This window comes from Paralichthys olivaceus, chromosome 11 (assembly GCF_024713975.1).
Source record: "Paralichthys olivaceus isolate ysfri-2021 chromosome 11, ASM2471397v2, whole genome shotgun sequence".
Classification (NCBI taxonomy): Eukaryota; Metazoa; Chordata; class Actinopteri; order Pleuronectiformes; family Paralichthyidae; genus Paralichthys; species Paralichthys olivaceus.
In genome coordinates, this window is record NC_091103.1 from 24,726,233 (window position 1) to 24,745,678 (window position 19,446).

General features: G+C 39.3%; 1 protein-coding gene across 3 annotated transcripts; it reads right to left on the minus strand.

The window, feature by feature from the left end:
- Window positions 1–1,131: 1,131 nt before the first annotated feature.
- Window positions 1,132–16,997, minus strand: LOC109630349 (vascular endothelial zinc finger 1). Of its 3 annotated transcripts, XM_020088505.2 has the most exons (7): window positions 16,837–16,997; window positions 12,077–12,828; window positions 11,414–11,483; window positions 11,078–11,246; window positions 8,706–8,747; window positions 7,986–8,051; window positions 1,495–7,792 (listed from the first exon to the last, which is right to left on the minus strand). In XM_020088505.2, the coding sequence occupies exons 1-7, from the start codon at window positions 16,867–16,869 to the stop codon at window positions 7,425–7,427; spliced, it is 1,500 nt and encodes a 499-aa protein (XP_019944064.1). In that variant the 5' UTR covers window positions 16,870–16,997; the 3' UTR covers window positions 1,495–7,424. The 3 variants fall into 3 exon arrangements, with proteins under 3 accessions (XP_019944066.1, XP_019944064.1, XP_019944065.1); XM_020088506.2 differs by lacking the exon at window positions 7,986–8,051; XM_020088507.2 differs by lacking the exons at window positions 7,986–8,051; window positions 8,706–8,747 and having other exon boundaries at window positions 1,132–7,792.
- Window positions 16,998–19,446: the final 2,449 nt, after the last annotated feature.

Below are 19,446 nucleotides of genomic sequence, written 5' to 3' on the forward strand. Positions count from 1 at the left end.
CAGGGTTGTCAACATGGATGAGCTCCAGCCTCCAGACAAACAATGACAATAATGTGATGATAGTTTCTGATTGTCACAACTTGTTCGCCCCAACCTTATTGCTGTTGCCAAGCAACAGAGCTGAAGTCTAGTCTAGACAGTCTAGTCGCGCCACTTTGACGCAATCAAAAGGATCCAGCCCGTGGATTGAGGTACAGCTATGGCAACAAACAAGCCGACCTTTAAGCTAAGGGCCACCATACTTTTTCTTGTTTGCATGTTTTGTACATGTTTTACACTGGAAGGTGTATTTTGATGGGGTGTGTTGTAATCGTAGAAAGGGATGGGTCAAATTTATTTGCATGACATATTCCAAAAAATATATTAAGCAATGCTGCACATAGCAATGCAGCTGGCCTATCTCACATATCAAAAGGTTGTAGTTCACAAATTGTTAAAATAAAATTGCTTACAACTTTTACAGAGAAAAATGCAGAATTTATGTAATCTGTTGAATTTAAAGAATGTAATTTATTAATTCAATTAAAACTATAACTAAGCAGTTACTCACATTTTGCACTTTACATATGTATCTCTATTAATTGTATATCAATCAATCAAATTGTATTTGTATGGCCCATGTTCACAAATCACAATTTATCTCATAGGACTGTAACTAGGTATTGATGGGACATTAATTTCTTTCATGTGATAAGGGAGAAAAGGAAAGAGAAGCTCCCAACACTGACAACATAGAACCAGACTCAAGACATGGTTGCAGACATGGTTTATGTATGTGTCATTGTTGCCTTCTTGTTTTGGAAATGATTATGTCGTGTGATGCTTCCAACTGAATCATATGTCTTACAACCCAGCTGCTCTGGATTCGGTCTTTCCACCACATTTTTGTAAGCAGGCAGCAGGGAGTTCAACTGGACATACTTTTGTCAATGTAGCGTATAGAATGCATGTGTAGTATGAGAGTAAACTCCATTCCTTTACATTGTACAGCAGCAAATATAAAAAAGAGTTTTTTTTCTTTTTGTCCCTAGTGTTAAGTGTTCAAGTTACTATCATTCTTATTAATAAATAATTCTCATTCAGATGTCAGTTAACCACTGTGTGTTCACCAAAGACACAATTAACAAAACCCATATTTCCCAAGTTTAATAGTCGATGAATGAAAAAACACAGAAATGTTTTCGTATTCACATACAGACCATGAATTGTCACAAAATCCCCTGAAGTTGAAACTGTGAAGACACTGAGGAGCATTGAGACCAGAAACACCCATAAGCACGCACACACACACAGGAGACTTTAGGGGCCACCTCAGCAGCCCCCCTAATCTTCAGGAAAAGCTACGAAACGCGAGCACATCCAGAAGAGTACATCTCTCCTGATTAGGCGAATGTGTTGAGTGCTGGGGTGGGGAGTGGATGGATAAGTCCCAAGATTCAGGTGAGATGGACAGCATTTATTTCCTCTGTACCACTCAGTATGGAGAGTCCACAATCATGTTTTATTGTTTTCTTTTATTTAGACAAACCCAAATAAAAGGCACATAAAACATTGCGCATATGTTTACATAATTATTCTCAATGGACATACATTTAAAAAAAATGTAGGAATGTTTTACCTTTCTGCTAATCAGAAAGCCTAGCCTTCGTATATACAAAATTACCATTGTTAATGTTCTAATACAAAAAGATTTATAAAAGGTTATTTTTTTCTTGCATGTCTGTCATAACTAACATGTCCTCTGAACTAAATGGTTTGTACAAAGATATACATTCATTTGCCTTCACATCTGCCAAATTCATCATACAAACTTCACAGAAAATAAAAATCATCTTCCAAATCATAGTTCGGCCAATAAATGGTTTGCTTTTCACATTAGGTTGGAGTCAAATTAAAAACTTAAACCACATGGTTGAATGTAACTGATACATTTATGACCTTGACTTTAAGATTGCAATTCATGTTTCAAGGTTGTTCTTAAAGAGAATATGATAACGTCACAATCATTAGGTTTAAACATAATAATAATAAAAACAAAAAGCTAATCACAATATTGTTTGGTTGCCAGACCGTGGCCCTCGGCTGTCTAAACTGATGAAGGCTTCCTTCACAAAACTGTTCCATCACACAGCACATCTAGAGGAGGAAGCATTGACATGAGGAAAAGTCTTGCAAAGTATATTAGGCACACATGTTTACGGCCACTGGAGAAGGACAAATGACGCCACACGCTTCCTTTCATACTAATTTTTTTAGTGTTTTGTTTTCATAAGTCACTAGTCTTCTAATACGGTTCTTGAACTCAAACCTACTCTGGACTAGCTCAGTCATCCACATGCAACATTGGATAAAAAAATAATAACAAAGATGGTTAATGAAATGGTTTCAAAGATCATAATGCCATTCCACATCAGAGCATTTCCCTTGATGGACAGAGTCGGCATGCATACAGCTAAATTAATGGGCCAAACTAAATGCAGATGTGGCCGAATGAACTTAAACAAACACAGATCATCCCCTTATCCCATTAAACTGAAATGCCCTTGATAAGTACCACTCTTCTGTAGTGTGCACATCCTACAGTTTGCTGCAAGTGCTTCAGAGTTCCTGCACTGAAAAAAGGCTGTCAACCACACACTCAGCGCACATACATGCACATGCACACACACACGCGCACACATACACACACGTACACACACACAAAGCTAGGGAACTGTGGGACAGTTTGTGAGGCTGAGATCACAAGACACGTGAACATGTCCACACCTTTGTTCAGTCACTGTCCATGAAAAGCAAAACCAAGTATTCAAGTGAAGTGCACCAAGTGTTTCCAGTAATTGCGAATGACACATCGCAGCCCTCATATCAATATTCTGACTTATTTCTCTCCTTCATTAACAGAAGGTGTGTTTATGTGAATTTGAAGGATTCCACTTGGTCATAAGCTAAACTCAAATGAATCAGCTCATGTAACAGAATCTGACAACTCCTCATTTCAAGTTGGAATTGGAGGGGCTGCATCAGACGACATTCAAAAAGAGCCGATCCGACAATCACACCCGCGTCTCTCATTGATTGATAGAGTATGTGATTGCTCATGCTTGATTTCTTTCATGGCCTTGTCACTACAGACACACCAAAAAAAAGGTGTCTTTGAGAGATAAAGCTCTGGTCTGAAGTGAGGAGGCGGCTGGAGGACCTTCATCTGCTGTTGTGTTCAGCTCCGCTCTGGAATCAAATCACCCCTCTTATGTTTGCTCCACGTCCCTATAAGACCAATACAACATACAGGGTCCAGGATTTATTAGACCTCTCAGCCCTGATCAAGAGTCTCACTGGACCAGGTAGCTTGGTCTTTTGATATTTCTCTTTGTGTGCCACTGTGTTGTAGCTGTCATGATGTTCTGGTGATTTTGCAATCAGCTAACCTGACCAATGTCTCCCAGATCCCAGTGAGAGCTGCTTGGATGAGGGGGTCCTGCGTTCTGGTGTTCTCTGTTGCCTTCACTGAATAGTTCAGTGGTCGAACAGATGATGTTCAAACCATCACACACAGGTTATCGACCAATCTGTATCTTGGCAACATGGATAACACTCCTACACTGTTGCTTTTTCCAGGTACACCTGAGCTTTGAATACATTCTTTGTGATCACAGCCTCCATTTACCTGTTAAGATCAACTGCCAGGAAAAAAAAGTAAAATAACTACTACAAATAAACAATGAGCAATGCAAGTGAGATCTACAGAGAATTCAGATTAAAAAGGACAAGTCTGAAATTACCTCACCTCTTTATAACTGACAATTTCCCTGAAGAGGCTCTAACCAACAATGAGTTCAGCATGCTGAAAAGTTGGATCTATGTAGCTACAGCCTGACAAGGCTTCCACTGTACCATGGGAGAAAGATTAACAAATATACAAGAGCCATACTGTGTGACATGTAACACGATCAGTATGTTTTCAACAAGAATTCATCTTCAGATGCAAAGCACTACATAAAGCAATGACATGAATAACACTGAGAACCTGTTCAGATCTGGTTATAACAACTGTATCAGGTGATCTAATCTTAAAGGTACAGTGTGTAGAATTTAGTGACACCTAGTGGTGAAGTTGCATGTTGCAGCTGAATAAGCCTCACTTCACCCTCCCCTTCCAAACACGACAGAGAACCTGTGGTAAACTTCAGCTGTCTGAAAAACTCAAAAGGTGTTTAGTTTGTCCAGTCTGGCATACTGTAAAGAAACATGGCGGCCTCCATAGAGAGGACCCCCTCAATGTAAATATAAAGTATTTAAATATAAAGTATTTAAATATAAAGTGCCCATTCTAGGGTAAAGAAAACATTTGTACAGTTTTGATTGAACACACTAGTGAAAACATCATGAGGATTATTTTATATTCTATTATGCCAATAGATCCCTTTCATCTGAATCTTACGCACTGAAGCTTTAAGTGTTCAGCTCTGATTTCATCAGTTCATACCTGGCATTGAAATGTATGTCCAGTTGTAATTATACATTTCTGTTCATAAAGACCAAATTATGTTTTTTTTTATTCAGTCTGGGTTTACAGGCAGGTCTGTTGGCATTATAAGAATGTGGACACGTGTCCCAGACTACCCCAGATGAGCTGAGGAAACAGATGTCCTGAAACAGGTTATGATACCAGGTCTGAATAGGGCCTCAGTGTTTATCTCAAATAAGAAGTGTCAACTAAACAGTAAAGCTCCTTCATGCATTTTAATTGTTTTTGGACAACGATGGAATTGTGTGTGATAATGGAAGCACAAGCTCCTGGATATCAAGCTGTAGCTTGCTACAGATGGTACTTGTTGGCATGTGAATTGTTGGTTTTTGGCCCTTTTTGCAAATTGCTTATTATCAAAGAAACTGTCACCTTTCTTATCCTTTCATTAGCCTCTGCTCATTTCTCTGTCCTCTCCAGGATGGACGGCCACACCAGTGGTGATTTAGTTCTTGCATTGCTAGCCTGTGGTAAGTAGAGAGGTTCACTCTCTCACAGGTAAAAGGCAATAAAATAGTGTTTCATATTTACAAAGAAATGGTCAGTGTGTAAATTGTTGAACATGGTTTAAAAGACTATTCTCAGTAACCTTCCTGAGTTTGACTGACAGTGATGGGATCCTATACCTGCTAAAGTAAACAACCTAACCATACAAACATACCAAAATAGTTAACTTTGGAAATGCTTCCACAGCACAAGTCTCATGAGCCACTGTGCAGCTCTTCTGACCTCTACAGTTACATAAGTCCTCAGTATTCAAAATTTCAAATCATTTGACGTATGATAATACTGCCATTTTAAGGGCAACACTAGAGGACGTGCTTTCAGTACAAGACACTTCCTCCTAGTTGTACCTTCAACTGTCCTGTCCTGATATAAATACATAAAAAAAGTCCTAACAAATGTCACAGATAAACTTATGTAGAATATCCAGCAGTGAGGAGTGACTGGTTTCCAGCTATTTCAAAATACAGACATGGTAGAAGCTGATGGATCTAACCAGCCTTTGAACCATCAGTGAAATCCACAATATCACTCACTCTTCCCCAATGTGGAAGCTTTGTTTTTCTGTAATTAAACTTTAAAATACATTAACTATTAAATACTGATAAGTCCACTAAAATAACAATAGGAAAAAACATGAACATGAAAAAATATGCCTCAAGAGGAAGCCATTCGGAACAACTCTGGCAATCGATTCCATTGACGCAGTTGCTAAACAATGCCTCGGGTATAATTAAGTTCTCACACGTCATCCATGTTTGAAGTCAGATGGCCAGTTGAAGAAATCAATTTCAACTAGTCATTTTTACAAGACCTGACACTTCAGTGGCTGAAGAGAAGTTAAAGAATTGTGGGGAAAGGGCTCTGAGGGCATTTTCACACCTATAGTTTGTTTGCTTTGGTCCGATTCAGTCGGTGAGTTTGTGAACTTGGCTCTTTTTCCTTTGTTCGGTTTCTATTCACACATAAAATCCAGAGCCAAAATGCATCACTACAAACCACATGAATATTCTCTCCACCAACTGGTCAGATATTTTGGGGCAAAAAGTAAAAACTGTTGGAAGGTACCTTGTTTCTTATCACTGATCCAAGCAAGACTGATTTGCTGTTAGTACAATTACTACACAAGCTGCTACAGTTTGTGCACTGCATTCCAAAATGCAAAGCTCACAAACCCATGTGGGACCATGTTGCCACCACAAATAAACCCTCCAGAATTTGTTTAGGACCAGACTAAAACGACCCCCTCTAAAGGGTCTTGGTGGTGTAGATTTGGAGTGATCAGTGTGTTCACACATGTCCCAATAAATCGCGCCAAGAGTCCGATTAAACCAGACTGAAAAGTGTAGGTGCAAAAACACCCTCAGAGGGTTTGACTCTCACAGCATATATTGTGTTAACTGCTGTCACTGCTGCAGTGAGCCAGCTAACTGTCAACTAACTGTCATATTAACACAAACTGCTCACGTTTGTAAAAAGGGGAGAGCAAGGGATAAAAACAAGCAAAACATAGGTGAAAATGCAGCAGCTGAAAATGTATTAACTGCCCAATAATTCTAACCATGTCAAAGTGTAAGAAATGGAACTTTTGGTTTTGAAGAGTTATGAGATTCACGATTAGCTGTCACTAATGCAAGCGGGTAAACATTAATAAACGTATCACATATTGAATTGCTGCAATAAGTAGCATTATTATTGCAACATACTGTACATGATGAGTCTTGGGAAAGATGCAACATTTGAACATGTTGGCTGCTACTGTAAAATTAGTCAGGCTCCACATGTCAAACCCTCCTCTCACAGTTCCAGTGGTGGTCCAGAGGTGAATGGGACACCTCACCAGGTTCATGACTCTGGGTTTCTAAAGAAAACTTTTGTTCCTTGATGGTCTAATGCTGTTTAAAGGTTTTCTAGTAATCTTTCAAAATATATAATTCGGTGGAAACCCTATAGTTAGAAAATCTTTGGTATAAAATTGTCATTATTTACACAGTAACTGTATCCCATGAGGTCATGTTATGCTGACATGTGAAATACGGTCTCTTAAATGCTCTGCAGCCTTTGACTACATTCATGTCATTCAGGCAGTAAGAAATTTAATGTCTATCCAAGTGTGACAAGTTGACTTTGGAGAGTGGAGGCCAATCACATCAGTTGCTGAAGACCATCTCCACCCCACCACATAAAATCCTGTTACATGACAACTGTAAACATTTGCCATAATAATGGCTCCTGCAAGTAGTGATCATTGGTTACTATTTTTGTGGTCGGATAACATCAACACCTTTTTAAATTGAATGTCAACCATTTTGAGAGATATTTAATATTTGACAGGCTGATGTATTATTGGGCAGTTTAAACATTATCTGCGGTTACATGGGCTAACACAGTTCTACCAAGGAGGGGAGGAAGGCAGAACTTGGGATAGAAAAGGCATGCTCTCCATAGGCCGCATGGCAATGTTGAGTGGCCCGGTGATATTCATGGACATGGGAGTGGTGATAGCAACTGGGTGGGCAATATTCATGTGTGCTGTTGTCGGTATGTTGACAGAGGCCAGGTTTACTGGGCCGGTAATGGTGACAGGGTGCTGCAGGTTGACTTGTGACGTGATGTTGACCGTGCTGGTGGCGATGTTCATCTGCGCAGCGATGGTGACTGGGTTGCTGGCATGGCCGACCCGGTTCAAAGATGAAGTAATGGCTGCCGAGTTGCTGACCGGCGTTGTGGTGGCTGAGTTGTTATGCACATTGTTGGCATCTGTGTTAAGAAAAGAAAAGAGACACAAGAGTCAATTTAAGGATTGTCAACCTTGTAGAAATGTACTACCCCTCCAAAACAAGGAAAGCCAACAGCCCTCTCAATTCTTGGCCGTTTAGCCGGGTCACTGAAAATGTCAATAATGTTATGAATACTTTATGTCAACTGTGGTAATATTGTTGAAGAAACCTACCTTTGTGAGAGTTGTCAATTAGGACTTGGAAGGAGTTATTTAAAATCTCTCCTACTGTCAACTCACCTGAGGGGTAAATTCAAAAAGCAGGATCAATAGACTAACCAGCTGTCTATTGTTTTTATTCAAAACTTTCATTTTAAACAGTTACACATTATAAAGGACATCTTAGTCTCCATGTTTTCCTGGATTCACACTACAGACCATCTCAGATGAGGTCAGGGACAGCATATCACAGGCTCACTGTCACATTGTCTGGCCCATGCTGAGTGCATCAGCTCTCTGCAGGGTCATTTCTGATCCAATCTCGACTGGGAAGTCCCAGTCTTCAGAAATGTTTGCTTCTATAGTTTGTATTTCTGATTTCTTATAGTGGTTTAAAAAGCTGAGTTATCAATCAGGTCAAAGTAAAATTACAGTTAGGTAAAGAAATATAGCATCTGATGTAAGGTCAGTTAGTGTGAATCTAGGCTCAGTGTTATGGTCCAGTTTGTTCTACTGATCCTGCTTCATGGAATTTAACCTTACATTAGCATAATATGCTAAACTGCATCTTCAAATCAGAGAAACCTTAATGTCACCAGTCCTCAGAGAAGATAAATGCTTCTATACTTGAGTGACATGGTACAATGTGAAGAAAAACTGGCCACGTGTATTTTGCAGATTTGCAGAGGTTATAATTGAGTGTTAAGGGGTTTCTGTTACTAGCTACTGGATTACCTTTTCGTGGCCCTGAGTGGTTCCACTGCCAGTCACTTATGCCTATTCAGAAATACAGACACATATGGGGTTACAAGAGCACAGGGCAGCAGTGCCATCATCTGGGTGTCATCTTCAACAATTGGGCATAGTCAGGTTGTTTGTATATGGGGTGGAGCTATATATTTTGTTTCTGCCCCTACAGTTTTGGGGGTCAAAAACGCAAAACAAAAAGCTTTCTATGAATGTCATCTCTGTAAAGAAAGTCCAAATACAAAGAACTAATACTCTTATAGCTTCATAATTGACAGTAATTAGGAAGGTTTTTTTCAACTTAGTAACAGTGTTTGACAGTAACAGCTGTCATGATCAAGCTTTAAATTTTGTTTCTGTATGAAGCTAAGCCTCATTTGAAGTCACTTTGCAGGGATATTATTCGACACAATACACAGAATGCATTCACCAAAATTAATGATGTGCAAATTTAATGATTAACCAGTTTGTGAGTTTGTCTGTCTGTGTTGTGTGTATTCTAATGGTCAAAACATACTTTCAAAGTATTTTAGTAAAGTTTTGGAATTGTTCGTGTAAATAGCACAATGCAACTATTTGTTAGATAAGCTACAGTAACAGGTAGGGCTGTAATGATTCTCGAACCCAAACCGCAACCGCGGTCCAGGCGTCCATGCTTTGCGATATGCAAAGACAGACCCACGACAGGTCTCCCTGCCCAACCTCACACACTGCCACAGTTGCCTGTTGCATATGTGCCCAATCACAACCCCATGTAATCTGAACCAACACACAAGAGAGTAGTATCTTCAGAGCAATGGGTGTAGAGGACACACACACGGACGGGGACACACGGACGGACGGACGCACGCACACACACACACACACACACACACACACACACACACACACACACACACACACACACACACACACACACACACACACACACACACACACACACACACACACACACACACACACACACACACACACACACACACACACACACACACACACACACACACACACACACATTTTATGTGAAGTCAGGTCCAACCTGTTCTTAAGTGTTATTGTTGGTGTTAATAAACCCAGAAGGCATACTCACTATCTAGTACAGGAAAATATGATTAATAATATTGAGTGTTCTTTCTGTGCATTTTAGTCCAGCTAGGCAATATTCTTATATGGAGGAACAGGGAGTATCAAAGAGAGAAAATCAGTACACAGCCAGAATTAAAAGAAGAATTTCTAAGACAGGAGAGACAGGGAGTTAGGGAAGAAGAAATAAAGCAAATAATGGATTTTAGTGAAAGAGAACAGAGGTAAATGAGAAAGAATTGGAAATAGCCAATACCAGCTGCTGGGCTAAATGAGGCAATTTGGTCTGAAATATAAAACTGTGAGGCCAAAGGAATTCAAAGTCAAAATAAAGTGCACACTTAAATGTGAATAAAATGTTTATTAACAACCTATTTATTGTTTGTTTTTGTTTTAATGCTATAATTGATTGATTCGATGTATTTGAGAACAAATTCAAGTTTTTGTCAACACCATCAGATATGGGTCAACTCTGTCTGGTCTATGTCACCGCTGTTAGATTAATATTTTGATAATATTTCAGTATATTTAATATTTTTGGAGGAATTGTTGGTCATATGTGAACATATTATCTGTCTCCTGACATGACAATGTATTTTTAAATCTCAAAAACATGTTGATAGGTGGTTAAGGTAACATTAAAATTCTATTACACAGTCCAATTAAAAATCTTTATAATATAAAAATATATACATATTGAAAGTACATTTCTTGAGGGCATACCTCAGTAGCGTAGTACATGGTTGAGGCACACATGTAGTTTAATTTGTCTGAGCTTGAGGTTTTATTTTTTCATCATTGGATCCTGTTTTGTCCAATTTGTCAATCAGTGATTTCTGTTCAGTTCAATTGTTTGAATTTTTTGAGTTTAATAAAAAAATAGTGATGAACATTAGAGCCAAGGAAATGGTTAAGAACAAAAGGGAAATATTGACACTTTCAGATGGTATTTATTTTGTGTTTCTATTTGCTTTAAAGGCTGAGAAATCAAGCTCAGTGACGCTGTAACAGGACTACAACTTTTCCACCCCCTCACCCTTTGCCCACTGGGACAACTAGCAGCACAGCAGACTATGTCTGAATCTTCTAAACCATTGTCAGTTATTTTCATCCAGGTAACGGCTGTACTCAGCTTCAGTGTCTCCCCTCTGGCCAAGGTCATCAGCCATTGTCTGAGCCATGACTTTAAAAACTGTTTGGGATGTTGTGGATATTGGAGGGACACACACCCAAGTGTGAAGTAAAGAAAGACGAGGACAAGTAGACATGAGGCCTACCTTTATTGTTACATGGGTTGCTGAAGCTGGCCTGGCCATGTGTCTTGAGGTGACTTGTGATATAGGCAGCACTAAGCATTTTGCCACAGATGTTGCAGGTCACTTTGCCTTCGTGCCTGATCATATGGGAGCGCAGACGGTCTTTGGTAGCGAAGGCGGAGGTACAAGCCTGAGAAAGAGAAATGGGGACTATTATGATCTGCTCAGAAATGGTAAGACCTGCACCAACAGTGATTAGAGATCTCAATCATGTTCCTGTGTGTATCAACAATAACAAGACTAATTGCAGAGCAAACATTATATCAATATTGCAGAGGAGACCGAGTCTAGACTTACTGTTACTTGGCACTTGAATGGCCTCTCTGAGGAATGGACATGCTTGACATGACAGCTTAGGTGATCAGGTCTGCAAATTCAGAAGAAGACACGTAAGAGACAGGAAATTCTTTAACTTTAGCTGTACTAGAAGGATCATTCCAGTCACATAAATGATATTGGCTGGGTAACATGGCAGAATATTTCATAGGGATATGCAGTCATGTTGTTGATTGCATCAGAGTCAAAAGATTGGACATGTCAGCATTGTATCATGTCATTCAAACATCTGACTGTGTCCAATGTAAAGTGTTTCAAGAATGCCAACAGCTGAACAGCAAGTTCTTTTAACACCACTTTGTTATTTGTTTGGCAGTTAAAGCGGATTGATTAACAAATACAATGCCAATGCCCTTCTACAGCTGAATACATTCCAAAAAAAACAACTCAAAATTAATTGATTGATTCACCCAGGGACACCATCGTAAATAAAGGTGTCTAACCAGGAAAGGGCTTATGGAAAAACTTGATGGGAACATCTCATTTTTAAGTTTCACAAATATTGATTTCAACATATTCTTCATGAAAAACATCAAATAGCAAGTAACTGTCTATTATTAGATATGGTGGGTTTTATTTTCAACTGGTGCCAGGTAGATAGAAAAGGCTGTAATGTCCAAATACCTGGAGAAGCCCTTCCCACAGACAGAACAGATGTAAGGCTTGTGAACTCCACCATCATGGGAGCGGACATGGTATGTCATGCGGTCCTTCCTCTTAAACCTCTGCTGGCAGATGGGACACTCAAACGGCTTCTCATCAGAGTGCGACAGCTTGTGGCGGTTGAGGTGATATACATCTCTGAAGGCTTTACCACACATGTCGCAACCGTGATTCTTTTTCACTGGTTTGGGGGGCTTTTTAGGGATGCTCTGCTGCTGTTGGTGTTGCATTGGGGTCATGATGCTCGTACCTGTGGCTGTTGACGTGGTGGCTGTAGTCAAGATACCAGCTACAGTAGTAATATATGAAGGGTTTCCGCTATTTTCACGTGGTACAGTGGATATTAGCGGCACCATGGTGGGGGCTGTTTGAGTCTTCTTAGGCCGTGAAACCATCTTGATGCCTGTGTGGCAGGATTCGTGCCGCCGCAGGTGGTAGCTGTCTCGGAAAGCCTTGTTGCAGTATCCGCAGATAAAGGGCGTCTTTGACTTGGGCTCCTTTTTGACCATGGTTACTGGAGGCCCACCACCACCTCCTCCAGTCCCACTGGCCACATTGTCTTTAAGAAGTTCTGCAGCACTGACAGGGGGTTTCTGGTCCAATGGAATGGGCAGCACCGGTTTCTGATCAGGTGGCTCTGTTCCAGAATTGAGCAAAGGCAAGAGGCTGTTTCCGGCTACTTGGTGCTGGTGATGCAGAGCCTCATTGGCCTGCTGTAATGAGAGACAGAACCATGTACAATGTTAAGAAACCACCTTAAACCAAAGATTAAGCAAAGCCTCACTAGAGTGTACAGGCTTAAGTGACTATTGCAGAGTCACCAGCCATCATGTATATAAATATATAAATAAAGATTTGTTGGTTGCCTCATGTGTCCACATGGGAAACCACCAAATAAAGCTCTAGACTTGTTTTCTTGAGCAATTTATGTCATTTTTGGTATGAGAATAGATTATATTTAAAGATACCAAAGAAAGATATTGGACTAGTAGTTTAGCAGGTGTTCTGCAGAGGAATACATAAGATTTGGGGGGGGGGGGGGGGGGGGGGGGGGGGGAATCACACATCTTAATATCTTGAAAAATCTTAAATAACAAAATCTACATAGATGATAAAAGAACAATAAAGAAAAGAAAAATATTCCAGTCACATAAATATCACAATGACAAGCACAGAAAATGCTACCCAACAGCAGTTGATAAAAAAAACTGTAGGGAGGACATCTTAAGTCTGCAGCTGCTGGCAGGCATTGTCTGATTGGTCACGGCAGATCCCCAGTGGGATAGGACGAACAGAAGGTGGGGGCTTATATGAATATTTTGGCTGGGGAGAAAGCAGAGATTCACATTGTAACCAGCAACTTTACAACAGGTCAGCTCAGAGCCTGGCGATTGAGACAGCCTTGTTCTTTTCTGTAATCGCCATTGGGCAGGGTTAAAGACCTGACCCATGGCTTTTCAGGTTCAGCCAAGCATCCCAACCCGGTCAGTCAGGAGGGGGGATGTGGTTTGAGGGGGCCAGGATCCCAAGTGCTGCCCCCCCCCCCCCCCCGTGTTCTTTTATGGAAGACACAAATCCAAGCACTGATGCACTTATGGCCCCCGGAAGAGGGGGGGTGTCCCTACTTGGTGCAGACGGCCACAGCATTTGTTTTAGCATGGTGGAGTGAGCTGGGGGCCGTCACAGGTTGTCGACTCGCTTTTATATCTGCCACACTGTAGCTGTACTCAAACAAAATCATTACCGCAATTAGCATTTCTCCTAGCATATGTGTAGGCAAGTCTGGGATGGCCAAACATACACCCTTTTTCAGCAAGAAAAGAGAGAGTGGCCTGCTGTTTTATCACACTCACTCTGATGATTTTGATACAAATCTGCTGTGAAGGCTGGGGTCCCCTTCAAAATGAAACCACTGAAAAAGAATTAGGACCATGGAAATTGACAAGAAATAGTACAAATAAAAATTCGCCCGTCATTGTTTTTTTGTCCGCCCACAGCGGGATACGGAATCACCACAACAGCGTCCCATTTGAAAGAAAGTTATGTCTACAAAGCTGTTATACACACACTGCCTTTCAACTGACACTTTACAATCCCCAGATGAAAACAGCTAACACTAAAAAATAAATTTAAGGAGCTATGGTGTTATTTAGAATTTGCAGATTTTTCTGCTTCTTTGAAAAATGTTGTTTAGCTATAAATTGTGCCATCAAAGAGGTAATAAATAAAATGATAATGGTTTAAAGAAAAGACAAACATTACAGCACAACAAAAAGTATCTTGGTAATGATAATAAGGCCAGGAGTTAAGATAAAAACAGCAATATTTGTAGGGCAGTCATAACAGAATCATCGCATGACAACAACACTTAATATATTACCTTATGGATGTGAGATAAACAACTGGACCCTCAATAATAAGACTCTTAATAGTCTCCTAAACACCAGCTCCAGTTATTCTGACCATGTCAACTATGACAAATACCATGGCAACTGAAGCTTCATGAAATCAAGTCCTGTGAATGTATATGGGCTGTGATTCTGTGTCTTTAAGTCAGATCAACAGTCTCAAATGTGAAATCATACATTTCCATTTCAGATCATTTGAAAATGATTGTATGGCAAATGAGGATGTGTCATCATACTGGGTTCTTTTCTTATTTTTATAAATATAAAACTACCATTGACTGAGTGCTGCTACAATTGTTGATAACATCAGAATGAAATAAGAGTCAAACAAACATTAAATATAATTTAAAAATAACAAACAACAAAATTGCAACAATACTAACAGTGAGCACAAATACTTGATCAAAATTGTACTGCAGCACAAATTAGTATTAAGCTCCTGCCATAGAAATACTACTATCCTCTCAAAAACAGCCTCACAATCCAGTAATACTAATAATCACTTGACAACACAAGCTATGATCTGCCACCGAATTAAAACTACCAAATGCCTCACAAAGCAAAACTGATGCCAGGCCCTGTCAAGGCTGCAAAAGAGTGTACAAAACAACTTAAGGGAAGAGGTTAACTTTTAGTTCCACAGAGACACACAACACTATCAAACATGGCATCAAATTCAACTCTCACGCCAATAATACCACCAGTGGTTAGACTGCATGTTAAGTTTTACACAGGTATTTTACTTCATTCAATGATTCCTGCAACAAATGTGCATCAATTCCCTGACTTAGTTGCAGTGATTTGTTTTTCATTACAGCAATCACACATTACAAACCCTGCAATATATCAATGTTGCCAATATTCACATGTATTTTGATGCCATACAGGGGAATGCAAATGGAAGATGAGAATAATATTAATAAGATCATCCACATTCTGTGTTAATACTTATGTCATCAATAGTATAGTAATCATAGTAACCATTTGAATACGATTCAAGTTATTAAAAGACAACTGTCTGGGAGCAGGAGAAACTATTCATACTATACAGATGTTTATGACTTCATAGGACATTGCAATGCACTTGCAGTAACACTGTACAGTAGCAAAACCTTGTTGAGTTGTGGCAATATTAAAACAGGACAGAAACTTTGCAGTCTGGTGATAGAAGACAGAAGGCTCTTGTATTTGCCAAAGCATTTGACAGGTAGAGAGACTGCACTGACTGAGCTGCTATAGTTTGTCAGGAGCAGGACGAACACGGGCGATTACGGATATACTGAACAGACTGTGGCTTATTTTAGGCTTTTTACTAACCTATTTTGAGGGTTTGGTGGAATAACTACGGTTCTTTTCAGGCCTGCATCGCCAATGAATCTCAACTCAGATAGTACTTCACACAGCGTTACTTGCATATATCGTGAGCAAGGGACATAAATACAATACTGAACTATACTTTCCGGGTGCATTTGATGTGTCAAAGTAAAATACCTTCTTACAACGCGATGTAAACGGGACATTTTTTTCTGTATTCAAACAAAAGGCCACATTGAAACTTTTAGTGCTACAAGGTGGCTGGTGAAAGCAAATTGAAGTGGGGGGGTCAATGATGGCAGAGATTTATTTTGCTACTTCTAGTGAGCGATCCGTGAGCATACGTTCATGGTAGAAGTAGTTTTGCCTCTTACGCGTGGTTTAATAGCAGCAGTCCGCGTGCTAAAGCAGCCTTCGAGCTGCAGCGTTAGCATTAGCTAACTCCTCGGTAATGAAGGGGTTTCACGTTCACTTTGGTCAATTCAATGTCTTCCACTAACTGGTTTAAGTCTGGAAGTCACAGCGAACCGCTGCCCACCGACCTGTGCTGTGGCTTGAATTAATCTGTTGCAGACGATGAAGCATCCTGGTTAGCTAGCCCATTAGCCATTTAGCTAAGCACACCAACATGCAATAGCTCTAGCTACTAGCCATGTTGCTAACGCGCGCATCATCAGCACTGGTAGCAGAAACGAGCTCCGCTGGGATTTTAGTGCAAAATGAGACACGGTGGCAAGAAGACCTTTAACAAACACCATGGAGGCAGAGACACTGAGTCTCTATAGACCGTTCACACTGGGGTTTGGTGAAGCTGCTTAGCAGTTTGCTAAAGCAACCCCCACAGTGGAGTTAGCAAGCAGGCTAATGCTATCACCATTGTTTTGCTTGGTTAACTAATTCTTTTCACGGAGTGATAAAGTACATCTGCTAAACAACATTTACGCCATTTCGGAAACGTTGATGTGGTTTCTCAGATTAATGTTCAACTGAACCACTTACCTGAAATAAAAACGTACTCCAGCTCGGCTCCATTGCAAGACTTGGGCTAAAATCTGCAGGAAACCTACAAGGAATCTACAACAAAGCAGCCAAACATGGCAGCTACAACTTCCTGTAACCCCCGGGGCTGAACCAAGTCCACAGGACTTTTATCCGCAATACTGGACTTCACGAGAAATGTCACATCAAATGTTTTCTGCTGAGTTTCAAACTCCATGTGCTCTGTGAGAAAAATGATAAATGATTAAAGAATGTTTTCATAAAAAATAACACATGATGATACAAACTGGCAATAAAAAGTTTTACAGTATAACGTTTACATTTCTCAGCGGATTTCAGTGGGATGTTTATATATGCACCGGTTTATGATCTACAATAAGCACAAACAGTTAAGGCTATAGTTGCGACTAAATAGAGGGGAGTCTGCATCATAACTCTTTTCTTATAAGGAATTTTAAAATGAATGCGTAAAATAAATAAAACAAACAAAGTAAAATAGCGAGGCACTGGTTGTCAGCCTGCAGTAAAATGATTAAGATATAGTCAGACGATTATAAAGGTAGTAGATATTATTATTCTTCATATCTTATAAATACAATAAGATGTCAAATTAGAAAACATATTTTACAGTTTAATAATAATAATAAAATACAATAACATTGTTGTTGTTGTAAATAATATTAACAACACTAGCTTGATTGAAATCTAAGTAGTAAATTATACAATAAAATTGTAAACAGAATAGTGACTAGAACAATAAGGATGCACTATTCAGATTATTTCCCCCAATAATTCAAAATGAATGAACTATATTCTGACCTGTATACACTCTACAGTTCTGACCTGGAGCACAAGAAAAACTGTACTGATGGAGATATAAACTAAACAATTCTTTTCACAAGAAAATGCAAAACTTTGAGATTTTACAGTTTCTAATAACAATGATTTTTTTTTTTAACAACATCAGCAATTCAATTAATGTAGCCTGTTGTAATTACATCTAGCTGTGATTATATCATAAATGTTGATACTCTAGGTATGCCTAACTCGACACAAAACGTTTTTTAATCCCCAAAAAAATCTTAAAGGTCCAGCATGTAAGATTTAGGTGAAAGGGATCTATTGGTAGAAATTGAATACAAAAGTAATCCTATTGATGTTTTCACAAGTATATAATCATCTAAATTATATTGATTGTTTTTTTCTCTTTCCTACAATGGGCCCTTTATTCTTATTCTTTATGATATAAATATTATTTACATGAGAGTGGGTCCTCTCCATGGAGGGCTCCATGTTTTTTTACAGTCGTCCAAACTGGACAAACTAAACACCTTTTGAGTTTTTATGACAACTGAAGACTTCCAAAGATTCTCTGTCATGGTTGGAATGGGAAGGGCGAGGTGAGGGGTATTCAGCTACACATGCAACTTCACCACTAGATGTCACTAAATTATACACACTGAACCTTTAAACCCTTGAATATACAGTAAAACACATTGAAATCGGTGGAATGTAAATGTAATAGAGCTTTTTATCCAGACAACTGGCAGCTCACCTGTTACCATGTATTTATCAGTCTTACCAAACCCCAAATGGCAGTGAAAGATGTATCGATCAGAATGCTGCATGTGATGCTGCCCTTCAATGAAAGTCGTGCACTTGTGGTTCCAATGTTGAAAGTCATGTATAATCTCTAAAACAGAAAATGCAAGGTCTAAATGACAAAGGGAAAAGATTAGACTGTTGAAATATCAATTAGAATTCCACAATACCATCTCTTCATCTAAAACTTCTGTTGCCTCTGCCCTCTGTGAGCAAAAATGTCACAACTTGTGAAGTCAGAGTTTTCAGAAAATTCTGAGATCCAAGGTCGTGAACATCCTAAGAGGTTAAAATTTGTATCGACTCTTCTTGTGAGCAGGGTGACCACGACCCATTTGTATATATATTTCTGCATATTTGAGTGTATATATTTAGTCACTGTTGTGTGATATATTAAGGCAGCCGTCATATTGGTGAGGGAGAGTTTCCTATGAAGACAGGAGGTCTATCCACAATAAACATTATCATATCTGTCTTAATATTTGAAGTAGTTTTTTCGTTTCAAATTTCAATCATGTATTTATGATACAGGAAACTTGATCAAACTAAAATGCGGGTTTTCCATTTGAAAGCTTTTTTAAAGGTAGATAGGAACAGTAATTAACTGCTATAATTAATAACATCATTACATCTATAGATACCACTTTTACCATTTTCATTATAACAACCAGTCAGACAAAGCATAATTATGATGGTCACACAACTGCACCTTGAGCTTGAATTGCACAGTAGATTTTGAGAAGAAGTCCTATTTTCCGCTTGCACTATGGAAGTGCTTAGCAGTGCATCAATTGCAGGGTATTGCGAAAAACAATCTGTTTGTGTGTGTGTGTGTTTAAAGTTTGTCACTTTAATACCAAGAAATACAGAATAATATCAGTGTTTTTTTTCTAATTTAACAATTTACCATTCAAATACTGCGGCAGTGCCAACTCAGTGAGAAGAAGCTCAAGAGGCAATGCAACATTAAAACGTTTGACTTGAGAGCAGTGCCACCACAAATGGATG